Source organism: Gymnoscopelus microlampas (assembly GCF_963454915.1).
Source record: "Gymnoscopelus microlampas genome assembly, chromosome: 20".
Classification (NCBI taxonomy): Eukaryota; Metazoa; Chordata; class Actinopteri; order Myctophiformes; family Myctophidae; genus Gymnoscopelus; species Gymnoscopelus microlampas.
The window spans coordinates 32,963,736-32,980,474 of NC_139957.1; the positions used below are offsets into that span (position 1 = coordinate 32,963,736).

Sequence of the window (16,739 nt, forward strand, 5' to 3'; positions counted from 1 at the left end):
ACATATCAATTTGGGGTCCTTGACATAAAAAAATCTTTGAACACCACTGTTGGAGAGACTGTGTCGTCAAATGGATGTTTTGTTTTTAATCATTACGACTGAAAAAATGCTACGTTTCAACTGCAGCTTCTTGTGAGCGCTGAAAACATTTTCAGATTTTGATCATCCGTACTGCAAATAATATGTCAGAATATTAAAAAAAAGATGGAATCTCTAATAATGTGCTGTGACTTGGTCCTCAGTACCAGATGGAGACAGGCTTTCATCAGAGCACAAAGAACTGTCCCCCTGGGGACTGTTGGCTTTTAGAGGGGGGGAGACCCAGGGAGAGGAGGGGTGGGCGAGGGCGAGGAAACAGACAGGGAGGCTAATGTATCAGATACTGCAACCTTAGCCGAAAACCAGGATAGGAGGGGTTTGATTCATCAGAGGGATGAGTCATAGAGGAGGGATACACACAGTCAAATTGTCAGTGGTCATTTAAGTCTTACAAATTTTACGCTACATGGTTATTGTTCCGCTACCCCAATATTTTGATAATTTTCCTACAGTGCAAAATAGTGATTTAATACCAACAATGAGGTTTTTTCTTTTAAGTCGTATTTCATATACGGTACTTGACTCCTTGAAATCAGTCACTTTTTTTTTTCCAGAAACAAGACAAGCACATTATTGACACATTATACTGTGGTTTCGATGCATTGCGTATCTTGTGTAGCACATGAATAAGAGAGTAAATCCACTGTATCAATCACTATACAACAGATCAAAAAGATGGGGACATGTACATGTAGAGCTTCCGATCTGTGGGATTGTAGTGCAGGTTGACAAAGTTCTCTTGGAACCTCTGAAGGGGAATGCTGATGTGCTTCTCCTGTCCTGTGTTGGTGTGATAGGAGTAGAAGATCTCCTCTGTTTTGAGGTCTCCTGGCCTTGTGTGTGTCATACATGACTCCACACACCATGAAAGCGTTTCCTACCAGTGACTTGAATGCACCAGTTGTCTATTCAGCCTCAATGCCAAATGACTCCTCGTTTATCTTAGCAACGCCCATTTTACCCTTTGCTTCCTCTGTGGCATACACTACCCACAATCCTTTCTCGTCAGCTGAAAAGTCCAAGTATTGCCCAGGGGAGTAAACATAAGTAAATCTTTCACTAGCCTTTGTGACGTCCCTGTGACTATAAACAGACGTGGTCAAATTCAGACATCTTAAATGGCTCGTCAGTCTGGTAATACAGTATATGGTATTAACATGAACACTGTAATTATTACTAGCACCTTGGTATCCTTGTGGTAAACCATGGTGTGTGAGGACCTCAGAACAAGCTTATTATAGTTGGGCTATAGATGGAACGCATACCCGGCAGGATTACTGAAAGCACCGTACCAATACACTGATTCATAACCACGAGCAGATGTGTACAAAGCAGTAGATCCCAGGTGTTATGAAGTATCTTTGTTTAGTGACAATGTGTGCAGAAGAATGAAGAAAAAGGCGGTTTCAGTGATTGAGAACGGTACTGATAAAAAAAAGAAATCCCACTGAAACATGGCTTGTCTCTGTAATCTTTATTTATTAGTGTATTTCAGTAGTTATGAATAAAAAAAGGAATAAAAAAGAATCATAAAGCAACGTTGTTTGGTTTTGCATAATCGTTCGCTTTCAGGTTTCCGTTGGATCCTGTGAGCTTTTATCTGCATGTTTCTTGCCTTTCTTTTTCTTCTTCTTGCCTTTGGTTTTAGCCCCTGGTTGCTTGGCGTTGAGTGCAGGTCTGGACCTGGTCAGGTGGTTGGTGCGACTCAGCTTGCTGTGATCCATTTCTGCATCAGAGTCATCCAGGTAGGAGCGGGAGCTGGGTGGTCGATGGTGTCCGGCGCCTCCTAGCATGGGTAGGTGGACATGCTCGCTGCTGAGGTTGGTGACGGAGTAGCGGCTGCTGTTGGTCATGACGATGTGGTGCCAGGAGCTAAGTGGGGTGGCGGAGAAATGCTGCGGACCGCCGGAGTCCTCCTTGCCGCCTCCTGGAGACATGACCAAGGAGCCGCGCGGCGTGACCGCCTCCACGGCAGTCTGAAAGGTCTTGAGGATGCGGTCGCTCTTCTGCTTCTCCTTCTTCTCGCGTGACTCGGCTTTCCGTAGCTGCCGGCGGTGGTCCCTCATCATCTGTTTCCTGGTGTCTGCCAGACCCCTGCACAGAAACATGAGACCACTCAAGGTTCAAGGGTGTTTACTATATCACATACAATACAGCTGGTAGCATTATAGGCAGTGATGTTCTTCTTAGAGGTTAGGCCTGGACATAGCAAAGAGATCACTTAAAGTCTGTCTCAAACAATCTGTCTTGGGGAAAGAAACAGCTCCTCTCCTCTTTTTTTTCAGAACTATGGATGCTCTGAAATAAACTTTAATTAAGTTGTTGAAACCAACATGTTTCAGAATCAGAATTTTTGGAATGGTCTCTTGTCACTTAAGGGGCATTTTAACATTTTACATACAAGCTGTACAGGTATTGTAGGTGTTCAAGCTCCATCATTTATTTTGTCATGTAACCCTGGTGAAGGTGGGTTGCCAAAACATATTGACTTTAAGCATGCATAATAAATGTTTTTAAAACCATAAATCTTTCTCCAAGAGTAGCTTGGAGTTCTTTCTCTGTATAATCTGTTATCATCACACAATAACAACTGTGTTTTGGAATTGCAGGATTAAGATTTAGCATGTGGACAGATTCACACCTCACAATGGCAACAACTTTGACAACTCGTCACTGAAACATACAGTAGATAAGGAGACTCATTGTCCTCCGATAAATAAACCTTTATTGATCCAAAGTGGCAAATTCAGGACATCAGAAGACGTGTGTCATCATCCTCTCATACCCAATTTGTTTATACAGCAATTAGATCACGTAACTATAATGTGGCAGAAATGTTCTATGGCAGTGGTTCCCAAAGGTTGTATCATGATGAGATAAGTCCTCATCAATCCTTGGGATTTTGTGACAACTACACATTATTATTGCAATATATACTTTTACAGTTACTGTACGTATTTTTTATCAGCATTTTGTGCACATTCATCTCCCAATGGAGGCATATTCTATACCAAATTATATACCCTAAATCAACTGCCCTATTTTGGGCATGTCATTATAAGCCTAAAATGTAATAATAATCTTTTCCCAGAAATTCTCAATGTGTTGCTTCGCGATGCACTGTGAACTTTAAGTATGAAGAAATGCTTAAGTGGTTAAATGTTTTATTTAGTGTTTGTAAATCTGCAAAACATTTGCGGAGTGGTAAAAGTGATAAGGTGTTATAGAGGCTAGTTGCACAGATTATGATTAAAGCCTACAGGTGTGTCTTTAATACCTGTATTAATATTAATATCACACAGAGTTTGAATACCACTTCTCTATGAGGACAAGCTCACCTGTAATCCACCATTCCTGTCCCATCACGGTCCAGTCTCTGTATCAAGCGCTCAATCTGGAATTTATCCAAGGGAATTGAGGATTGCTGTTACAGTTACAAATGACAAGAGAGAGGAGGAAAACAATGAGCTTTTACTTGATAAAACAGTGACTTATCTTGTATCGTTATCAATGGACCATCATTCATAGGTTTTCATGTCATTATAGATGTCATAAGCCCCCGGTGTGTGAAGAGTCTGGACAGTCCAATTAATCAACAGAATTAAGAAACCTCCACAGCCTTTCTGAAGTCAGCAACCGGGACTTGCATGGTACCGTCTTTGTCAATATTTCGAAAGAAATCCCACAGGCGGAGCTTGCGTTTGTCCAGATAATCCTTGAAAAAAAGAGAGAATTTTGTTTACTTTCATGTCATTATAGTTGTCATAAGTGGATAATATTGTCCTTTATACATACAGAACACGGTTCCAAAATGTTCAAAAACATTCACCAATAATAGATTCATATGAAAATATCTATGAAAAAGTTTTGTTTGTCATGTTTATGTTTGTCTAGGACACAGTTTTTAATAGGTGACTGCCTAAAAATGAGATGAGTGCATTTGGGGTTGATTGTATTTTTGAAACATGGACATCATCTACATTCAAGATTGTCGTCCTCCCCCATATGGATGTACTACCCTGTAAATGTATACATTTGAATGTAAGCTTTTATTTGAAGTCGCAAAGGCAACACATGTCCATGGTGTGAACCAGCAGACCTGGATGACTTTCATTGGGTCGGGACGTTTGGGTGCTTTCTTAGCGATGAAACCTCCAACCCCGCCGTACTGCACCTCCAGGCTGGGGTGCTCCTGACACGTGAGCTCCAAAAGCTGCACAAAGTTCTCATTCACCAGCACGTTCTGCACAGAGAAACATACAGGTTAAAGAAGTGCATCACCCACAGTGAACACACTGCACTAGCCTCACTTTAGCAAAGATAAGATGGTATACAAGAAAACCCTCTCTAGAGGTAGGAATACAAGCTGTGCAGGTTTGTCCACACCAAGAACAACAACGATAACTATCAATATGTAGTTTTAGAGACTAAAGCGGACGGCAGAATGTTGCCGTTCATCAGTGTGTGGATGCTCACATCATCATTATAGTTATCTTTATAGTTATCTTTCTTGGTGTGGATGGCCCTTATAATTGTTTCCCCCCCTTTAATGTTCCTACCATTGGGTCACAATTCACTGTAAAAATATCACATACTTATGTGATATGAAATGCTGTGACCTTTTCCTTGTTAAATATGCAGTATAAACAAAACTGTATTATAAATGCATACCGATATAATCTGGTGAAAACATCACTTCGCAATCTGAGTTAACACGCTGACCAGGTCACATGATGCAAGAGTCACAGCAATCAACTTACACTTATGTTGATCTCCTCCAGGGCAGATTTAGGTGTGTTCTTCACTGCATTAACCAGGGCCAGTGCTCCCTCTACTGTTATCGAGTTGTATGCCAGCTAAAACAAACAAAAGACAAACAACATGGAAGCTTTAATGTCAAATTGTCTCCGCCAGGCCGAAGGCAAGGCACAATGTGCCCACCCACATTGTGCCAGGCCTACCTAGTACCTACTAATTAATTCCTGGCTACGCCACTGCGGCTGACAGATAGAGATCTCCATATATGGGCATATTGGTCAGATCTGCGCTACAGTTTGTGTTAGTGTCCCCAGCCGTATTAAGCTGCAGTACCTATGAATGGTCAACATATCCAATGCGCTTCAATGCAACCACTGGGTTCTGGGGGTTTGGTGTCTGCCTATACTGCCCATAGATATCCCTGATGTCATCAATATGACATATAAATGACATCATAGACTGGCCTCTTAAGTACTATGACAACAGATACAACAGGTTCAACAGGGGCATACGTTCCCAACGGCCTTGTGCCAGAATCACGTAATATCGTATGAACCATGGAGGCTAAGATCAAGAATGAGTTGGGGACCTCCATGCTTAAGTCCACAGGATATTCTGGAAGTGGATGTATCAGCGAGGGACACAGTTACAAGACTGACAACGGGACAGTGTTTGTGAAGATAAACCCCAAGAGTCAGGCCAAACTGATGTTTGATGGGGAAATGGCCAGCTTGGATGCCATCATTGGGACAGGAACCATAAAGGTTCCTAAGCCTGTGAAGGTGATTGAGCTTGACACAGGAGGATCCGCGTTTGTGATGGAACATGTGGACATGAAAGGCCTCACCAAGAAGTATTCAAAGGCGCTTGGAGAGCAGATGGCAAATCTACATCTTCACAACAAGAGACAGCTGGACAAACAAAATAAAGAGCAACAGACGGTAGGAAAAGGAGCAGAGCAGTCTGTGGTGGTCACAGTTGAAGAATTTGGCTTCCATGTACCTACATGCTGTGGATCGATACCACAGGAAAACGAGTGGCAGGATGACTGGCTGACATTTTACTCCACACATAGACTGCAGTATCAGCTGAACCTAGTGGAGAAGTCTTATGGGGACAGAGAAGCCCGGGAGTTATGGACTCTGCTGCAGCGTAAGATTCCTCAGATGTTTGCGAACGTGGAGGTGGTTCCTGCCCTGCTTCATGGAGACCTGTGGGGAGGCAACGTGGCAGAGTGCTCCGAGGGCCCCGTCACCTTTGACCCGGCTTCGTTCTATGGCCATTCAGAGTACGAGCTGGCCATCGCAGGGATGTTCGGCGGTTTCAACGGCTCCTTCTACTCTGCCTACCATGACAAGATTCCCAAGGCACAGGGATTCGCAAAGAGAAATCAGCTTTACCAGCTCTTCCACTACCTGAATCACTGGAATCACTTCGGTGGAGGCTACAGAGGCTCCTCGATAAGGATTATGAAGGACCTTGTGAAATGATTGCACACTTACTGATTCATATAAGGTTTTAAACCTCTAAAATCCAAAAGCTTTACTCTTTTTTTAATCTCATCAAATTATAACAATTTAGCACCCAATATAAACATCCCTGTTAAAGGTAGTCTCACACACGCACGCGCGCACATGCACGCACACGCACGCGCGCACACACACACACACACACACACACACACACACACACACACACACACACACACACACACACACACACACACACACACACACACACACACACACACACACACACACACACACACTTATAGATGGAGAGCCTCTTGCAGATCCACACCGTAAAACATGAGAAAGTCTTCCACTCACCAGCAGGACTCTGAGTGTGTCATTACACTCCAGACCTCGACACAGCATGCCCACTCCCTCGTTGGTGATGCGGTTGTTGTTGAGGTCCAGGTGCACCAGAGTGTTGTTAAACTTCAGGGCCTCCCCCAGAGACAGAGCCCCCTCGTTCCCGAAACCATTCCAAGACAAGTTCAGGTGTTTCAGTGTGACATTCGCCTAGATGGAGAGGATGGACTCATTTAACCACTTTCAATCTGGCAATCTGACTTTCAATCACTATTTTGGGCATGTCATTATAGATGACAATTAAAATAATAATAATTATGATTATTAATAAAACATAGCGAAAATAGCAGATTTACGAGATCACAACGTGTCACGAGAGTGTGTAGATTGGCATTATTATGTGTTATTCATCACATGGCAAAGTACAAAGGGCTTAAATGGTTAATCATGTGCTACAGTATGTTGCACATTAGGTCCAAGATCAAGAGAACTGCTAGTGCTTATACGTCCATACAGTACCTTGAGACCAGCACAAAAAGCCACAGCTCCTTTCATTCTAAGATGATTCCAACTTAGATCCAGCACCTCCAGGCCTTCGTTGTTTGCTGCAAATAAAGCAGAAAGATACAAATGAAACCCAGATTTCTTTTCCATTATGGTGACTCCTCAAATCTTGGAATACTGTAAGGCTGCTCAAATACGATAATTAGAAAAGACTTTATGATCAGTGAAGCTAAACACTTTGCAGGTTCACACAGCCTGTGCACACCGAGTACAAGATGATGGCCGCAGGCTGAAACATCTGTACTCTTATAACCGCTCATTAAAACTATTTAAACACATCTTCATTTGCAAACCGGCAAAGTGTTTGGAATACGAGCATCCTGGTGACTTGCACGGTACGCGTTGAGCACAGCAACATTTTAACTTTTCGTGTGATCAGTGAAGTTCACCTTACCCAGCATCTGTCCTAAATGCTCCCCTCCACCGCCGCAGAATTTGTTATGACTCAAGTCCAGTTCTTTCACTCTGTAATTGCTCTAAAAAGGGGGAAATATTACAAAAGAACCCTGTCATCCATTATGTAATCTTTAAACATCAAATGATACTGTTAATCACTAAATGCTTACTGCCAAGGCGTCTGCAAAGAATTTAGCGTCATCCTCAGTAAATCCATTTCCTATGTTAAAAAAAACAGAACGAGACATTACTATAGGTCTAAATGTGCAAAATATATATATAGCAAGATGTATAAAATATAGCAAGATAATGAATGCTCTACCTGAAAGTTTGACAGATTTGATGGAAATGCTTTCCAGCAACATCCTTCCAATACACTCAGCGCCTCCAGTCTCTAGATGGTTGTTGGACAAATCCTGTCCAAGGAAACATCAGTGGCGGAGAGTAAATAAAAAGCTTTACTCAAGTATTGTAGCCTACACACCACTTAAAGCCCATACGGTTGAGCGGAGTCCCTCAGGGCTCTATACTAGTGTATTTTCAGTTTTCTGTTATTGTGGGGAAAGCTTTAGCTGAAAGCGTTGCGTTGCTATTCCCGGCGAAAGCCTTCCCCACAATAAGGATGCTGGGGTTTAAGTGGTTAAGTAAAATGTTTAGGTGCTTTTACTATGTGTACTTACTATGTCAATTTTTTCGATTCATTATACTTCTACTCCACTACCCTTCAGAGGAATATATTTTCATCTGTACTTTTTACTCCACTACAATTATTTGGTAACCAACCAGGCCAATTATTTAAGACCTTTAGTTCAAAACAAAAAAACATACATTAACCAATTAATGTTCTGCATAATGAGAACTTTTACTTTTGATACTTTAAGTATATTTCAATGCCAACAATGTTGTACTTTTACTCAAGTAAAACTTTGAATACAGAGTATTTCTACATCGTATGCTGTCTGTCATGAAGTTCAAATGAAACATCCAACAATGATCTGCAAAACACTTATGCCCTCTAGTGGAAGTTCATGAGAACTGCTGTTAACACCTACCAGACTCTGAATGGTGAGGTTGGCCTTCAACATCTCAACAAGATATTTGGCTCCCTCAGCTAGCAGGTGGTTGCCTACCAGTTCCAACTTGTTGATGTGCATGTCAGTCTAGATAACAACAAAAATAATTAGTAATTAACTTCATTAAAGTCTATATCTTTTAACCAGCCACTCATTCCAGACTTACCACCAAAGCAATAGCCAGTGCCTTGCCGCCCAGCGGCCCCAGTCCATGGTGGTTGAGGTTCATGATAGAAGTGCCTAGGTTCCGTATAAAATAAGAGACAGGAACCACGCCCACCAGCTCACACGCCTGCAGGTATACGTCAGCCGTAGATATCTCCTTGTTGTTACTGTTCTCCACCTCTGGCAGTGAATAAGAATGACACTGTCAGACAACTATCCAATGTGCTCAATTCAAAACAGGGTTACAAAGTGCTTTACAATAGCAAGATAAAATATAGCCGTAAGTGAAAAACAAAACCATGAGATATTATATATTATTTTACAAGGGAGACCTGGCCAAGGAAGCAACAACTAGGGATTACATAAACATAAAATACAACATACAACTAAGCAAAAACACAATTTATACATAGATCCAAACTCAAGTAAAACAGCTGCAGGCCTCAGTTTTTAACATCTGTAAGTAAACAAATCAACCAAAGTGCTCCAGTTTAACGTCTTTCTGGAGACGATTCCTCAAAGTCTTTCTGGAGATGATTCCAGGACCATAGAGCATAAAAACATAAATCCATCCTTAATTTGATTTGATTTGGGTAAAAGAAATACACATAATCACAACATAACTTAAACCCAGGTTAAACACATAAGAGCGTAATGAAACACTTGTTTCCAATGTGATCCTTCCGAATTCTGTGGATGGAGGTTATATAAATTTGGTAATTAAAAAGGCAATTTAACCACTTAAACCCTATACTTAGTTGACCGGATACCCAACGCCACGGCTCTATACTAGACCCCCTCCTGTTTTTGCTCTGCACTAAATATCTTTGCCTACAATAGCTGATCTACAAGCTCACAGTTTGAGTGTTGCATTGTGAGCTTGTACATGGGGGCGGCAGTGGCTCAGGAGGTACAGCAGCCGCTTGGGGTGTGGAACGCTGCCGGTACAATCACCGGCTCCCCTTGGGTTACTGTCGCAGTGTCCTTGAGCAAGACTAACTGCTCCCGATGAGCAGGTTGGTGCCTTGCATGGTTTCCGCTGCCATTGTTGAGTGAATGTGTGTATGAATGGGTGAATGTAAAGCACTTCGGATAAAGGCGCTATATAAATGCACCATTCACCATTTGTAGATCTGCTATTTTTGCAGATTGTTAGCCCCAGAATAGGGATGCTAGCCAGCGAGTTGCCCATTGTTGGCTTTCTAAATAAAAATGTGCCGGTGAAGCCATGTACGATGGGATAATGTAGTCAGATCTACCCCGGCATACAGATGACAGTGATGTGTAGTGGATTTGGGAATAAAATAATCAAATAAAACGTAAGGCTCCATAGTAGACTGTGTCTATATAGCCTGCAGAGTGGTAGCAGAGGCATGCATATACCAACATCACCATAGTCAATCACTGGGAAGGCAGCCAAATTAAAACGTCTTGTTTCTAAAATAAAAACCCAATTTGGTTATTATGTGTATTAAAAGTAAGCTTTTCCTTCAGCAAGACTCTTGGGTATTTATCAGATGAGACTACCTGTTCCCCTTAGCTGTGTAGATATAGTGGTAGATGCAGTGGTTAAGTAGATTCATTAAATTAATAACACCACCAGGAAAACTGAGTTTGCAAACTGAGTTTAACTGTAGCGTATACTTTACTCACCACCATCACCTTCCAAGTCTGTGTCTTCATCTTCCAAGTCTGGGATTTCTGTCGGAGATGGACAATCGTCATTTCTTAAGGAGAGCGACTCAAGAGACAGCATAGACGTTGCTTCTGATTTGCTCAAAAGATAATCTTTAAAATATAGGTCTACCTCCTGTTGTAAAAATGTACCCATGGCTCTGGTTATTTCTTCAGTCTTCCCATGTAACCTGTTAAAACTATCTGTAAGTCAGGAACCGTGAAATAAAATACCCCTGTGCTGTCCGGCAGGTAATTCTACCTTTGTGGTTGCATGTCCTAAGTAGGGTCATACATAATTAATTCATCAGTCACCATGGTTAAAATAAGTGTGTTTTGTAAACCAAGCAAGGCTGTTTTGAATGGCAACATACCGTATACAGCACGTGGTTCTCAAACGTTTTTAATTTCAAGGACCCCCGGTTTGCTATGCATTAGGCCACCACGGACCCCCATAACTCTGAAGTCTGTAACTACAGATCTGTAACTCTCAGAGTTAAGGGTCCATTTAGTTCCTACCTATCAATAATTTAGCTGGGGACCCCCTGGAACCCCCTCAAGGACGCCACTTTGAGAACTTTTGCTGTACAGTACACAGTACCATCTTTCTCTGGCCTTGTATAATGTTGTCTTTTTCACGGAATACCTCCACCCTTCCCTCATTTGTCATATGTCCCACAGTTTGGTTGATCGTACGGGGCTTTCTGACACTTGGTCCCTGGCTGAGACACAAACAACAACCGTCAACTCCCCTCAAAAGTGTTGTGTCTCCTTGCCTTGTCTTCAAGATACTCAGTGCCCATCTATCTGTCAAACTATACTTCACTAGAGTGAGAGACGCCCACGGGCACAACTTCACTGATCTTGTACCCCCCAAGTTCGGCACAAACATGGGGATGAATGCATTCTACTATTCCGCCACCAAAATGTGGAACACCCTACCACCAGACACCAAACGGTGCGACTCCCTATCTTCTTCATTCAAAACCACCATAAAATAGCACCTGTCCGCAATTCACAACAGGACCTAGATCAGTCTTCTAGCTTGCCACTAGAGAGTATTAGAGAGAAGTACAGTGAGAAGATGATGTGCAATTTCCTTTTGGCTTTTGAGGCATTGAGATCGTTTACGTTGCCACAAAAAGCAGACTGCTATAATCATTTATGAACTACTATTGATTGATTGATGTACTTTATTTAGTAATACATGAGAACATCAGTACATGGAAGTACAAATTCACAATACAAGGTCTACTAAACTGGGAGACTCATTAAGCACTGAGCTTGTTTAAGATGAGATCCCCAGACCACTAGACCAGTGGTTATCAAAGTGGAGTCCGGGGACCCCCAGGGGGTCCAGGGGGGCCCCAGTAAAATGTGTTAATACAGCATCACAATCATTTTAACCTGTTATCCAAATTTTATACGTTGGCTATTCAAAAATGGCAGTTATACAAGCTCACAGCGCGTCACTTCGAGCTTGTACATCTGCTATTTTTGAAAGATCTTCAAAGTGTAAAAACATTTTCAGATGGGGGTCCGCGGGGATATATATACAATTTGGGGGCCTTGGAAGGTAAAAGTTTGAGAACTACTGTACTGTACAGACATCCTCATCACTGCAACCCAATATGAACTAGAAATGAGCAATACTGGAAGATCAGATCATGCTGTGTCAACAACTTCTTGTCACCTGTTTCTCCCTTTGACATATTTTAGACATTTAGATTTTCTACATAGGCCCTAATAGACAAACACACACACACACACACACACACACGCGTCTTCGTAGGTTTGTCAGGATTACAGTACATCAAGTATGGTTTTTATAATTACATTTAAACAGCTATAAACACTAAGGTGACACTAGATGACTGGATCATGTTTCTGCTTTTTAAGAAAGCTCAAGATTGCCTCTTTTCTTTTATCCAGTAATACTGAAATATGCTCATAATCTCATATGGTAAATGGTTTCATGAAATCCCATTGACACTCATACTGCACTGACTGACAAGATAACTCAAATAAGGTCCATATCCAGTGCATAGAGGGTATTCAAATAATGATTGTAAAAACTGGCTTTTTATTTGACTTCTCTTACCTTGCTCAACGTTTTATTTTGTTTAATTATTATTCAATTGTATTTCTTATTGTCTAGGCTATATAGCCTGTCTGGGTCTCACACATGCATCTCAATCTCACACATACATGTTTGATGTGATGTGTTTAGTCTGACTAAAAAAAGAAGGCAAAAGCTCAACTTGATATTATTTGATCTATTCACTCATTATTCCTCACCAAAAATAAAATAAAGACTGATAGTAAAATGCATGGTAAATGTTCTCAATGATCTCATCACACTGCACACAGTAACTTGAGAATCTGCCCTGCCCATACGTGGTGGTGTTGAGGTTTGATTCTTACCTTGTGTGACCTTAATTATTGTGAGTATCATCATTAGTAACAACACCTGTGAAGGCAGTACAGTTTATGTTATGCAAATTAAATATGCAGGGCTGCCAACTCTCCTGGATCCTGCAGGAGTCTCCTTGATTTTGACCACATCTCCTTCTGGACTCCTGGAATGTCTTTTCTCTTTGATTTCTCCTTGATTCGGTATCAAACTCCCCAAATTCACCAGAACACAGGAAATTACATCTACTCTGTTATGAAGATTCGGAGGGATGGAGGACCCAAAGTACGTTTTCCCATAAATAAATAACATCGCGCACCACCAGAGGGCATGATGGGCCTGGGAGCGCTCCAAAAATAGCAGATCTACAAGCTCACAACATAGCAGTGTCAAGCGATGAGCGCTTGTATCGATCTGCGATTTTCGAGGGGCCTTTTGACCAGTGTTGCCATGTCCGCTTATTATAAGCGACCTTGGGCTTGTTTTTCTGTAAAGTGGTTAGTAAATATTCCGTTGCTATTGCGTTTTTGTTGGGCTTGTTTCTAAAGTGTAGTTGCTTATTTGGGCTTGTTTCTAAAGTGTAGTTGCTTATTTGGGCTTGTTTCTAAAGTGTAGTTGCTTATTTGGGCAGGAGGCTGCAATTGGAAAATGGCCCCTGTCCAAGTCCTAACCTAACCTACCCCCCTACCCCCCCCCCTCTCTCCTTCTCCTTTTGTACATATTTCTCACTCTTCATACCAGTAACCTGTAAACTGATTGTATGACATTCTATAGTAGTTGTGTATATCTGTCTGTCTCTTATATGTCATCATGATTTGTGTGCATGGGGAACTCATTTGAAACAAGCTCAGTGCTTTTATGAGTCTTCCAGTTTAGTAGACCTTGTATTGTGAATTTGTACTTCCATGTACTGTTGTTCTCATGTCTTACTAAATAAAGTACATCAATCAATCAATCTAAAGTGTAGTTGCTTATTTGGGCTTGTTTCTAAAGTGTAGTTGCTTATTTGGGGCTTGTTTCCTAATGCTGTTTAAGCATGGTTCTCAAACATGTTCATGTCAAGGAGGACCCACCAAATTAATATGTATTTGGCCGTGGACCCCCATCTGAATATTTTCTAGCAGCGACCCCCCTACAAGATTTGTGTAGTTCATAAAGATTTGTGTTGTTTTAAAAATTACACAAATAGCTGATACAAGATCACAATGTGAGCTTGTAGATCAGCTATTTTCAAATAGCCAAAGTATATAAAGGGTTGTGAAGTGTTAATGTATGTTTTGTAATAATATTCATACTTAAAGTACCAAAAGTAAAAGTGCAGTATGTGTATGTCCCATTTCTTTTGGGCTTGTTTTCATAGACATGGCTGCTTACTTCTCAGAATATCTGGCAACACTCCAATTTTGGCCACTCCCAGCAGAAAGAGCTGCATGTTGTACCTGCAAGTTACCGTAGGTTCTACACGAGGACAACAAGTTGAAGTTAAAAGATTTAATAAAGCATTTATTTGGCTGAAGACTACACACAGCAAACATGATGTCCTCACTTGACTTCAACTTCGTGGACATCTTGAAGAGAAAGCGCATTAAACTGACCCTCAGGACGGCTGCGTACATCGGCACCGTGCAGAGGATCAACCTCAACAAGACCATCATCCTAGAGGAAGGTCAGAGAGTAGCCCCCTGAAACATCACAGTCATGGATGAACTTCAACCTGGTGTTTGCACTTTCTCCCTTTTTGGCTCGTACATCTACATAAACGTTCAGATATCAAATATAAAGTGCTGAACCCATGGCCACGGATGTTACAATTCTGTTCGGGCCCTCAGAACTACCCGTATATTCCGTATTGTTCAATATAAAGCATTTTTATCCGACCGGTGGCACATGTTTTTGGCCAGTTTGTTTTTGGCCATATGCTTTCAACTACGCGACCCTATCGGTTGGTAGGTGTATTGCACTCTGATACATTATAACTCTATGAGAAAATGGCCACCGATCGGATTCAAATGCTTTTTATTTAACAATATGGAAGATACGGGTACTTATACCTGCCCGAACTGAATTGTAACATCCGTGGCCACGGGGTCAGCACTTTATATTTGAAATGTGAACGTCTATGCAGATGTACGGACCGTAAATGGAGAAAGTGCAAACACCAGGTTGAAGTTGATCCATGACGCTCGTGACAGACCACCGTCATGTGATCCATTGCTAGTCAGCGTTGCTTTGGATATTTCGTCATGCATGCAGTTAATCTCGTTGAATTGAATACACATGCAGGACCTGTATGGAAACTAGAGTGGGCTTTTTGTGTTATAATTTTTAGCAATCATTGTGAAATCGTACCACTGTACTATTTGCAAACTGTTAATAAAGTATTCAATCAATCAATTAATCAATTGGTAATCGTTAAGTAGGTCTACCTCTTAGCTTATTATGATCATCGTTTAAGTTAACTAGTTAGTTTAGCTTCAATATGTCAATGTGTTGTCAAACTCCTCCTAGTGAGCATGAATGGAAAACACAACAGCTTCATCTTAACATTTCACATGTTTTTTTTTAAATGGCTGTCTCAAGAAACATATGTCTCACCACATGGTGAAGTCATATTTCCTTCATTACAGTTATACAATATACAACAGTATGTTAATGCTAACTAACTGAAGTCTAGTTTAAACATATTTGGGCAGCCTATCCAAAAGATGAATTAGTGGAAGCCAAAGGAAAACAGACAGTTGGCTGCAGAGACCATAAAGAGTGAGTGATCTCATTCTCTGGTGCTAATTGTCTGAGAGGTTTTAACTGTAGAATTTCACCACTCATATGCAACACACACACATGATTTTTGTTATTGTGAAACAACATCGTAAAGTTAATTTACTTGAACATGGCTTTTCTTCTGTTATGTCAATCTTGATAAACTCTTGAAAGTTGATGCCCTTGCTTTTTGTGTCCCAATCCTGGCATGCATCAACAGTATATTGAGATTGAGTAGCACCACTAATAGAGATCTGAGAATTGTTGAATGTCTTCTGCTTTCTTTAGGCATTGTTAGAACTCTAGCAGATGCATTCTGAATTATAGCTTTTTTGGGGAGACTTGAAAGAAGAACATTGCCACTTTACTTGCTTTTCTAAGTCATATTCAATAAGACATTCACTTTATTGTAGCATTGCAAAAACTGACCGACTGTAAATGATGGGATTTCACTGTTACAGTTCTTGATGTCAAGAGTGGAAGAAAGATTCCTGGGGTGAAGATGTTCTTTGGGCATGAGATCCTGAATGGTGAGTAGTGTATATATAGGCTTACCGGCCTGAGAATGTCGCTGTTTACCTCTCTATAAATTCCACAAATCTCTGTGAGTGTGTATGTCTGTCCTTCGCATATATCGAGAACCATCCAATAAATTGCCTTTATTTGGCGCGTGTATTGCTGATGCCCCAAGGGAAGTGCAGTGTCAACACTATTAGTAACAAGCCAAGTCTCTCGTCTCTCATCAGAGAAGACTAACCACAGTCGAGTAGCTGGCCTAATACGACAGTTAAACTTCATGTGGGGTGCAGCATTTCTTTGCCTTGTTATCTGATAACCTTTGTTGTTGAACTTAATTTTCAGTGGAAATGCCTGATGGAACGCACAGCGGGTAAGCAATGAAAGATGGCTCCAGTAATGCATTTCCTCTAGTGTTGCTTCTTGCTGCTTGTTAAATCTTGTCTCTAATCTACACAGAAAACTCCCAGACCAGATACTGGAAGGCCATCTCATAGTGGACGAATT

The 16,739-nt window shown here is 41.3% G+C and overlaps 3 protein-coding genes across 3 annotated transcripts; 1 reads left to right on the plus strand and 2 right to left on the minus strand.

The window, feature by feature from the left end:
* Positions 1-766: 766 nt before the first annotated feature.
* LOC311036097 (olfactomedin-like) lies at positions 767-1,407 on the minus strand (the record flags this gene model as incomplete). Its single annotated transcript, XM_084044619.1, is given in 4 exon segments — positions 767-943; positions 945-1,004; positions 1,008-1,330; positions 1,392-1,407. Coding segments are annotated over 4 exon segments (576 nt in total).
* Positions 1,408-1,667: 260 nt separating this feature from the next.
* lrrc74a (leucine rich repeat containing 74A) lies at positions 1,668-14,388 on the minus strand (the record flags this gene model as incomplete). Its single annotated transcript, XM_084044620.1, has 14 exons — positions 1,668-2,193; positions 3,438-3,523; positions 3,710-3,814; positions 4,199-4,342; positions 4,860-4,955; positions 6,687-6,881; positions 7,191-7,276; positions 7,630-7,711; positions 7,802-7,851; positions 7,954-8,047; positions 8,684-8,791; positions 8,871-9,049; positions 10,523-10,570; positions 14,331-14,388. The coding sequence occupies 14 exons, from the start codon at positions 14,386-14,388 to the stop codon at positions 1,668-1,670; spliced, it is 1,857 nt and encodes a 618-aa protein (XP_083900746.1).
* LOC311035945 (ketosamine-3-kinase-like) lies at positions 5,415-6,347 on the plus strand (the record flags this gene model as incomplete). The annotated part of the gene is made up of 1 exon (XM_084044457.1): positions 5,415-6,347. The coding sequence occupies one exon, from the start codon at positions 5,415-5,417 to the stop codon at positions 6,345-6,347; it is 933 nt and encodes a 310-aa protein (XP_083900583.1).
* Positions 14,389-16,739: the final 2,351 nt, after the last annotated feature.